The sequence below is a fragment of the Arachis ipaensis genome, chromosome B1 (genome assembly GCF_059453495.1).
Source record: "Arachis ipaensis isolate K30076 ecotype BB chromosome B1, ASM5945349v1, whole genome shotgun sequence".
NCBI classification, from domain to species: domain Eukaryota; kingdom Viridiplantae; phylum Streptophyta; class Magnoliopsida; order Fabales; family Fabaceae; genus Arachis; species Arachis ipaensis.
In genome coordinates, this window is record NC_142436.1 from 267014 (window position 1) to 277757 (window position 10744).

A 10744-nucleotide genomic window follows, 5' to 3' on the forward strand; every position below is an offset into this window, starting at 1 on the left:
GACTTTATACATTATTACACTAGTTTGGCCAAAAATTGTATAGGTAGAATTAATCAAGTTTAATTCCAAAAAAAATTCACATCCAATAAGGAAAAAAAACTAGTTTAATAAATTTTCAAGATAATTTCTTTTTATAGAAATTTCAGGAAATTCAAATATCAAATTTAGTAGTTAGTATCTACTTGCATTTTTAAGGTTATATCATAAATCAAAATTAAGTGGTATGATGAAATAGAAAATCGCTTTCAAAGTTTATGAAATTTTATACAATTGAACTATATAATAAAATATCTCAAATTCAACTATTGGATTTGTGAAACTTATAATTTATATAAAAAAAATATAAGGCTCAAATATAATTAAGAAGCATATTAAATCCAGAGAGAGAGAAATCAATTCTTTTTATTTAAAATTATCAGTTTTCTTTAACTACACTATAATCACATCAATTAATGTCCTTTATAGTTTTTGTGGTTCTAATAAATTTGGGTTTTGATTGTGGGCGCATAAGAATTTATATTGAAATGAAGGTGAATGGATTAACTTGCTCCACATTGAAGACAAACATAAACCAGTGGATGCAAACCAATAAGGGACCTACAAATATTAATCCAACTTCATGATTTTTTTTCTACTCCTACCAATTAAGTCAATTTTCATTTGGAATATGATTCTTATCTTTCATTTGGATGATAAATTGTCAAATCAGCTTGGATTCTTTAACGGTCCAATCACTTATCATTCACTTAATCAATAATATTCACTTATTCAGACTATGAAAATTACTTACAAAAAAAACTCTTAATTACTAAATTATGATCGATTTAATCTAAGTTGGATTAGTCAAGTTGTTAATCCATGAGTTTGAATTTCACTTTGTGCATATAATAATTTATTGACTAATTACAAATCTTTAAATAGAACTCAAATTTACGACGGATTAATGTTTAACCTGTCAGACTAAGAAATACTATAAACACAAAAAAAAAATTATGATTGATTTTATAGTTTTATATTATATAACATATATACATCTATATCAATAACTTAACTTATTGGTTTTGAAAATTTGTGATTGTCTACTTTAACTTTATGACAGATTTTTTCCTTGCCCATAACTCAAACTCAAGAACATTGAAAAGAGAAAATAAGTAAAAACAAGAAACATGATTTTATTGTTTTCTCTTTTTTTCTTTATAAAATTCGAAAAACACTTGAAATAAAAATGCAAACCATGTTGGGCCGCCGCTCTCGACCACAGGAGAAATTTCGGGGAAGAATAAAATAAAATAACATAAGATTAGAAGACACCACATCCAACTCAAAACTTTAAGGTATTAAATTAATAAGTTTCTCATCTTATAAACTCCTCACTCTTTCTTGTTTTCTTTGATGTAGGACTAACTTCATACACTCCTCACACTTGCAACATTAACAAACCAAACGCGACTGAAACATACCCAACCACCTCGATTTTGAAGAAAATACATTTATTAGAAAATCCATAAACTAAGTACACAACCTTCATATGCTTGGTCTTACAACTTACACACACCATCCCATTATATATAGGAGAGTGCAGCTCTCAAGGAAAGTTCCTCAAAGCTTATTAAAACCAACTCAAAAATCCTCATGCTTATTACAATTTGCTCACTCTACAAGGTTTTTATTGTATATATATATATTTATATTGTAAGCAACTGAAAAATCTACAATGTAGGAGGGATCCATATATAACCGTGTGTTTGAACATAGCCGGCTTTTCGCAGCAATTCATCGGCTTCTGCCGGACCTCTACTTCCTGGCTTATAAGGGAGTGGCTTGAACTCCCCTCTATCAATTCTGTGCAACAATGGGGTGAAGATCTTCCATGATGCCTGATAGTATAGAAAATATATAGTTAAGCACATTACATTAGTCTTTCAAGAATATATGAAACATTGTATCAAGCCATGTAACAATTTGTTACCTTCAACTCATCTCTACGAACAAAATGTTGCTGATCGCCTCTAATTCTGCAAAACGCAATACAATTGGCATTATTATTTAACGCGGATCTGTTTCTTTCAAACTATTGAGCTGATTCGTGAGTTATTTTGATGCAGGGCGACAGGGCGTCGACCCTATAATATTCGGTTAGGTGGCTTCACTATATACATCAGTTAGTGTTACTATGTAGCTTGGATGTATAATGAAAGAAGGCTAGAAAAAATTGGTAAGTTATAAAATATGAACTAGGAAAGTGAAGATACGTGTCGAGAATGAGCCGCTCATAAGCCTCTGGAATGGTAACCCCTTGATACCGCTGCCCATATGACAAGTCCAGTTCGCTTTGAACGGTAGACATCTCCAAACCGGGTTGCTTGACCTGCAAGAATAGCACATATCATGGATTTGTAAAACTCTTATGCAGCAAATGCATAATCTAAATCTAATATATAATTGTTTCTAAATACACTTAACATTAAATTATCAAGTGAATGAATACAAGAAACCAATAGATGCAGTGCACTTGTTCAGTAATTTGGCAAGCGAATTTAAGTTTAAGATAAAATAAATAATTTTGACTTCAAACATTGAATTGGGAGATCTATATTTACTATATGAACATCAAACTTCTCAATAAATGCATATGACAATATAGAGAATCATCGAAATGTAGGCGATCATATACCGTAAGCTTCATGTAAATAGCTTCTGAAGGCTGTAGGCGGATAACAAACTCATTTCTCCCTTGCTTTTGACCTAGACATGCACAAGTTTACAGTGAGGTTTCGTTTTGCAGACATCGATATTTTGATGAATGAAGAAAAGTATTTACTAGAAAACATTTATATTCACTTTCAAAGCCGATAAAGAACATGTATCTATGTTTGTCATGTTAGCGATTATGGATTATTGAGATGATCAACATCTTAATACTTTCTATGTACTATGAGATAACATCCAAAAATTAAAATCGTATGGTGCCATACACTTGAAAATATCACCAGGAACGTCCTTGAATTGAACTCGTATCTCTGCCTTTCTAGAATTTAAGGCCTTCCCTGCTTTTAAAATGAAAGGAACACCTGATGCCAAAAAGAAAATCAAGGAATTCATGAAACATAAAAATAAAGTATTAGCACAAAGAAAATGAAAGTATGCCCCAAATTATATTCATTTTCGCTTAGGAAGAAAATGCTAAAGATGTTACCATACCTTCCCATCTTTCATTGTGTATGCGCAGAATAACAGTTGCAAAAGTTGGAGTGTTCGACTCATCAGGTACGGTTGGGTCATCTCTATAGCCTTCATATTGTCCAAGAACAACCTCATCGTCGCTAATAGGTACTACTGATTCAAGAACCTGCATTTTGTGGCCAACAGAAAATACTTTAGACTTTGATTGCATGCCATGGACCATCTCAAAATCTAGATAAATATTGAGGTGCAACAAGGAAAGTTTGTGGTTATGAAAATATCTCTCATTGTTCAATTGCAATTTGCAAGTATGAGAAACCGATTTAATAGGAGAACAAGGATTTTCTGCTGATATTGATGGCTTCATATTAGCAAAGCTGAATGCAAATGGCAACATAACGTGATAATTTCGGCTTAAATTGTAGGGAAAAGGTGCACACCTTCACTTTCTCATCCCGAATGTGCTCAGGCTTGAGAGAAACTGGCTTTTCCATAGCAACTAAGCAGAGAACCTAAATGGTAGAAAAGTGATGAGAAAAATTCAACATTATTCGACATCTTATAAGTTACGATTTAACAGAAGCGTCCACTTGACAAGACAAAATAATTATAACAATGTCAAAGTATATTATTCTATATTGTTATGAAAATGAAGAGATCACCTGAAGCAGATGGTTTTGAATAATGTCTCGAATAATTCTGCCAAAAGAAAAGTTGTACACTGATGATTTATACTTCCACAAGCGTAATAAGAGAAATCGTATACAAAATGAGTAATAGATATTCAATATTGATGCATATGAAAAAAAAATGAAAAATCAAAGTTCAAATTTCAATATCATCAATGAAAATAAAATTGGTATACAAAAATTCTTTTCATTAGTATCCCTTCATTGACTATTTGCATCACTTGTCATTTGAAAGCTTCATTGAACAATTTCATTAAAGCAAAATTCTACACATACCCATATTGGTCAAAATATCCACCACGACCTTCGGTTCCAAAATCCTCTCTGAAAACTATCTGCAATGAAATCAACAGCCAAATGTTCATTTGATGTGGACATCAAATGTTGACAACTTAACTAAAGTTCTAGTTGTAACTTTGACTACAAAGAAAGAATCTCACCTGGACATTGTCGATGTTGTCACGATTCCAAAGAGGCAAAAACAATCGATTTGCGAAACGAAGTACCAACTGCCAATATGAATAAAATGAAAAGGGTTTAGACTTTAGACAGAGCCTATGGAGCAAACGGTAAGTATTAAGTAAGTCATCATATAAACATTTATTACCATATTCTGCACTAGTTCTTTTCCCAAGTAGTGATCAATACGGTAGATTTGTGGTTCCTCAAACAACTCTCCAATCTGAGTACTTAGTTCTTCTGCAGATTCTAGGTCCTTTCCAAAAGGTTTCTCAACAACAACACGTGTCCACCCACCAAGATTGGCTACGAAAAGGCGGCAAATTAGCATCAATAGAAACAAAAGTTAGACATTCCAGATAATAAGTTAAACTTTATTTCATTATTATTTCCTTTTTAGTCTATACACAATAAAATATAACACATGCAGTCATCCTGTAAATCCAAAATCTATACCAGCAGCAGCTGCATTTTAGAACATTGGAACATAAATTATATGTTACAACCATATATTATAGCTCTTACATTTATTCATGCAACAAGTCTTGATCATCTTGCAAACAGATGGATATACTGAAGGAGGAAGTGCAAGATAGAAAAGCCGCCTAGACAAACCCTCTGCGCTGTTTTTCGAATATTCGTGCTCTGAAATCTCTTTGTCCAACAAGCGAAAACCTTCCTCGGAATCGTAAGAGCCACTTACGTATTTGATCTAAATGGAAGAGAAAAAATGAGATAGAATGAACATTTTGGGCTGACAAGAATTGTTTTGTAGTGAGACTACAATGAAATTTATATACAAGTACAACAACGCAAACAAGGGAAATGCTAACCAGATTCAAAAAATCCGATACATCATCCAACTGTTTTGCGGAAGCATCTTTGGCAGGAACAAGATAGCTGCACGAGCCACGTTTGTTATGCTTACAAACAGTTTAAATACTATAAATTAAAATATATGAACTAATAGGAACACAGTTTCTATAGAACAACTTCGTGAAACAACCCGCGAACAAGAATTCGTGAAATGCTTATCATAGAAAAAAGTGTATAGTAAAGATTTTTTTGGCTAATTCAAAGGAAACAATTGCAAACATAAACTCGTCTCACTGCATTTGTATATTCTCAATTCTAGAATATCAGGGAAAGTTGTAACTGATTGCCATCTTTTCCCTTTCTGTATTTCATAAATATTTGGAAAAAATAATATGCACTTTTCTTTCTAGAGAAAGCCTCACCCTCGCAATCGATCTCTCAGTTCATCATCAGAGATTTTTGTCCTTGCATAACCAAAAATATGAACTTCTTTTGGTGGTAGGAATCCCTGAAAATAAATTCACCAAGCATAAGAAACAAATCCTTCAAGAAAAGGTAAAAAACTATTAGAAAATATTCCATCTACAAAAAGAACAAATTACGAATAAATAGTATGGTGATCCTCTTCATCAATTTTCCTTTTTAGTTTCACCTCAGTTCTATGCAACACGCCAATTAGACATGATCCAAAGACTTTGATATATTGCTCTATAAATGGAAGGCACCAACCTGCCGATACAGGTGGAAAAGTGCCGGGAACGTTTTCTTCTTAGCCAGATCACCAGAAGCACCAAGCACAACAATGGAGAGTGAGCCAGTTTCAGATACATTTAGAGACTCTCTTGCCAAGGGAGATTCAGTTTCAAAGCTAGATCTTCTTTCGATGTGCCATTCGTTCGTTCCCATCCTCTAGCAGTACTTGAACTATTCTGCAATCCAAATTGGGAGTGATCTATTTGTCATGTATCAAATCATAAGAACAACTTAGAAAATATACTAACATAGCTTTAATTAATGTTAATGATGAATTCCTTCAAACAAATAAGCATAAAATTGATTCTCAAAACATAGAATTAACAATCAGAAAAAAAAACCATCAATCCAAAAGGTAACAAACCAACAAATCAAGCCAGCCAAATTCAAATACAGTGCCTTTTGGATTTTGGAATAGTTCCAACACAAATCTCAATCAATCACATACCAGAGAAAATGAAAACACCCCTTTTAACTACCAAATTTATCAAAATTGACCCAGATAAAAATAAAATAAAAGCTACAAACTTTTATCAATCATGCAGAAGAGTTCAGCTGAAACTCCAAGAGAGCTGAAAAACAAAGTAAAAGCTACACCCAAAAAAAGAAAAATTTGAGACCAACCCAATTATCAAAATCAAACCTAAATTATCATGGAACATGGGATCAAAACACAGGAACCAAGAAATTCAGGATCAAAAGGGTGATCCACAAACAACAAACACATGCAAGGAGCTGGTTGAAATGGAAAGTGTGAATCCAGAGCAGAAGAAAGTGGCAAAGTCAAGTCATCAATATGAACAGTACCTTGTTGTTGTTATTGTTGCAAAACCTTAATTGATTTTTTCAATGGTTTCAGAAGAAGCTGAAAAGCATAAAAAGGGTCTCTTTTATTATTGAGGTTTGGGAAGTTGGTTGTTCAGAGTTCTTCACCAACTTCACAACTCTCTCTCTCTCACTTCGGTCTTTTTGGTCAGCGACTACGGTGTTAACTGCTAAGTGCTGACGCAAATCAATATTTTCTATAATTCCCGTATTGCCCCTGTATTTTTCATTATTTGCATTCTGACCCCTGTTTTTATGCCTCTTCACCTTATACCTTTTTTTTTTTATGAATTTAGTTAGCAATAATTTTATTTTATTGACACTTTTTAAGAGTATCATAAATAAAAAAGTTGAGTAAAGTGATAATTAGGTTGCTGAAGATTTTGCGTTTGGACAAATTAGATCCTAAGAAAGAAAAAGTAACAATTAAGTCTCTCAGAAAATGAAACGTGGACACGTTACATCCTTCTGTTAGTAAGACTAGCGGCGCCTCTGATGTGGACTGTTAATGTAAGTGAGATGTCCGTTAAATGCCACATTAGAATTACTCTAAATAATGAAGATAAATTAGTCTTTGAATGTTGTTTGATTTTAACATGTTCCAAACCCTAATTGTCCAAAATCCCCAATTATTCACCCTGAAACAAAACAAAATCCTAGCACAATACAGAATGAATAGCACCAGAAGCTTTCAGTGTAATTGCCAATTGTATGCAACAATATACAAGTCTAGAACAATGGAGAATCCTGATCGGTTATTTTTTGGATGCCCAAATTTTAGAGTAATTGATATCTCCTTCTTACAGTTGCTTTGATTTGTTTGGCGCAAAAAGAAAATGTTTTCATTTCTTGACTTTTTTTTTTTTACAGAAAAATTTGCCATACCGCAAATTCTTTAAATGGCTAGATGAAGCTGTTGGGGATGAGAAAGTTGTAGAAAGTAGAAAGCATGGTTGGGAGCAGAGATTGATTGATTTGGAGGAAAGAATTTTGGCGTTGGAGAAGCAGGAATCTCCTAAAATTGTTGTTAGTCGATTTAGGGATGTTTGCTTTTTCTTTTTATTGGGTTTATATTTACAATAGTTGTGTCTGTCTTGTGTAGTAGTACTAAGTGAACTAGAATTGTTACTGTAAATGTAATGTAATTTGTTTACCATGAATGAAGTTAGCTGTGAAGTGTGAACCATTATTGTAAGCATGTAGTTTGTTTACGATAAATGATATTATCTAGTTGTTTTAAATGTGTGCAAAATCTGATAAACAACCACATCAATAATAAAAGCACAATATGTAATCCAAAGTGAAGCATAATTAAATAGATAATAAACATTACCCAAAGTGAATTAGTAGACTTATGAAATTACATCACTTGAATCCAAAATATGACCAAATTTATCCTAAAAACATAAAGTACAACACTAATGTGCTAAATCCAAAAGAAAACATTACCCCCCAAAATAACATTATATCCACCAAAACAGCATGTTCAAATCAAAGTTTTTAAACCCCAAAAAATTAAGTCATGATCCATTCAACCTAAGGAGATCAATATTCTAATGCCAAGGCCTAGGCCTAAAAATTTCAATATTCTTTAGACTGGTCCAGTGTTTGTTGTTGCCCTTGTTTCTGTAGATAGATGATTAGTTGGTGTAACAGCCCAGACCACCCGGGTTCTGACTCTGATACCATCTGTAACAGACCAAACCACCCGCTAGCACGATATTGTCCGCTTTGGTACACAAGGCCTCACGGTTTTGTCTTTGACGATAGGGATGATAGCCGAAGCTCCCACACTCACTCGTCAAAATGCGTCATGCTAGGGAGAGGTATCCACACCCTTATAAGACATGATTCGTTCCCCTCCCCAACCAATGTGAGACCTTACAGTTGGCCCTTGAGCTATTTGTGATTGTAAGGCAAGCTGTGGGTGAAGAACTTGTGCAGGCCTAACAATAGCTTCTTTCTTCCTAAAGGAGCTGGATTTAGTGACTTGTTTGACTATTGCTCCTACACAATACTAGACCAACACCAACGGTTAATATATTCCATAAATAGTAGATATAATAACAGGATTGACATTGTTAGCAATAGCAGCAACACTAACTATAGTTGTGCTTGTAGATTGTGGGATATTCATTGCTAGGACTTGATTTGGCTAAAACATAGAATAATAGTTGCATGAAACATGCACAATTTTATCTTTTAGTGTACAATTAAACCCTTATAAAAATTATAAAAGGGACAATTAAACCTTATAAAAGTTATGAAAGATACAATTAAACCCTCATAAAATATATTGTATGGACAACTAAATCCTCATGTTTGAAAGAGTTAAAGGCTAACCTCAAGATCGACAGTAATCTCTTGTTGTCAATGCTGGGTGCACTTTGAGACAGTGCACACTCCTCTTGAGGGGCAGACTCACACTGAGATTTGGTCCTTTTTTTGGTGCCTTTCTTTATTGTTGGAACTTTTTTGCAAGTCTTGTAATTGTAGTTAGGATTGTCACACTTGCTGCAAGTGATTATAAGACTTCTCCTAAGCGTATTTTCATTCATCAGTGGCTCTGTATGATCTTTCTTCTTTATAGACAATATTAACTCACTACCGAGTCAAGCAACTAAAAATTCATAGTTTTTTAATGGTTTATGCACGATTTTTAGCAAAGAACAAAGAGCTCTAAACTTAAAAAGAGTAGACATTCACATTATTTTAATGGTTCATGCAAAGTTTTTACCAATAAAAAATCATAACCAATTGCTTTACACACTTTCAAACATAAACTACAAATTCTTTACATCATTGGGATCACACAAAAAGAAACCACAACCTTCGAAACACAAAAATGACAAACATTTCTTACTTGGAGGATGAATGTCGACAACACACATTGTCTTCTTCCTTCTACAATGTCACAAGATCGTCATGGAAATCACTAATTTTGGAGAGAAACTTTGATGATCTGTAAGGTAGCGTTTGGTGGAGAGACAGAGACGGAAAGATTGAGACTGAGAGACAGAGACTAAGAGACAGAGATTGAAATAAATCTCAGTATTCTGTTTGGTGCAAAGTGGGAGACAGAAATTGAAACAAGAATGAAACTCTAATTTAATTTGTACAAATGGTAAAATTAGAATTAATTAATTGAAATGAGGATATTTTAGGTATAAAATGTTATTAAAGTTTCAGTTTTCATCTCTAAAAATTTTAGTCTCCTGTGTCCCTACTTTTTGGAGGTACTGAAATACTGAAATTTTAGGAACAGAGACAGAAATTTTAGTACCAGTCTCTGAACTAACAAATATAATATTGAGTCTCAGTTTCTCAGTCTCTGTCTCAGTACCTCAAAACAAACGTTACCTAAGTATTTGTGGATAAATAAAGAGACATGGAGAGGGTTAAGGGAAATTTCTAAACTTAAAGGAGGAGGGAGATTATTTCTCGAAACGACGACGTTTTTATTCCCACTTGGCACCAATGGACATATCACTATTAATAATAGTACACATAGTCAACTCCATTCCGTTTTGTGTCAACACTTGACAGAAGGGTTTAACGTGTCTAACGTTTGTAATCCTTGAGGATCTATTTGTTATTTTTTTTTTAAAAAGTCTATTCTGTTCGAAGTGCAAATCTTCAGGAACTTAATTGTCACTTTACTCTAAAAATATTTAACTTTAATGTAATTATAGTAATTTTTATGCAATTTTTTAATTAGATTCTTATATTTAAATACATTTTTAAATATAACGTTAAGATAATTTTTTTTAATGTAACAATATATCATTCATTTTCTACATAAAACTCTTTTGCATTAATAATGAAAGAAATTAAATTAGTAAAAAATTGAATAAAAATACAACTTTAAAAATTTTAATGCATTAAAAGTATTAACAATTTTTTTTTTGAATTTTCTTGGCCAATGTCATTAGGTTAACATTCTTCATAATAACATTTTTTTGTTTATAGTAATTTTCTGTTTGACAAGTCAATGACTAATTTATTATAAACCTGAACTC

The 10744-nt window shown here is 32.8% G+C and overlaps 1 protein-coding gene across 2 annotated transcripts; it reads right to left on the reverse strand.

Annotated features, from left to right (window-relative positions):
- Positions 1-1473: 1473 nt before the first annotated feature.
- On the reverse strand, positions 1474-6894 carry LOC107631059 (glucose-6-phosphate 1-dehydrogenase, cytoplasmic isoform). 2 transcript variants are annotated; one of them, XM_088500711.1, is made up of 16 exons: positions 6708-6894; positions 5877-6076; positions 5570-5655; positions 5165-5231; positions 4857-5043; positions 4480-4637; positions 4313-4381; positions 4149-4207; positions 3846-3882; positions 3624-3695; positions 3202-3349; positions 2976-3071; positions 2675-2745; positions 2253-2368; positions 1970-2015; positions 1474-1877 (listed from the first exon to the last, which is right to left on the reverse strand). In XM_088500711.1, exons 2-16 carry the CDS (start codon positions 6051-6053, stop codon positions 1710-1712), a joined length of 1557 nt encoding a protein of 518 aa, XP_088356837.1. In that variant the 5' UTR covers positions 6054-6076; positions 6708-6894; the 3' UTR covers positions 1474-1709. The 2 variants fall into 2 exon arrangements, with proteins under 2 accessions (XP_088356837.1, XP_088356838.1); XM_088500712.1 differs by having other exon boundaries at positions 5877-6099; positions 6708-6871.
- Positions 6895-10744: the final 3850 nt, after the last annotated feature.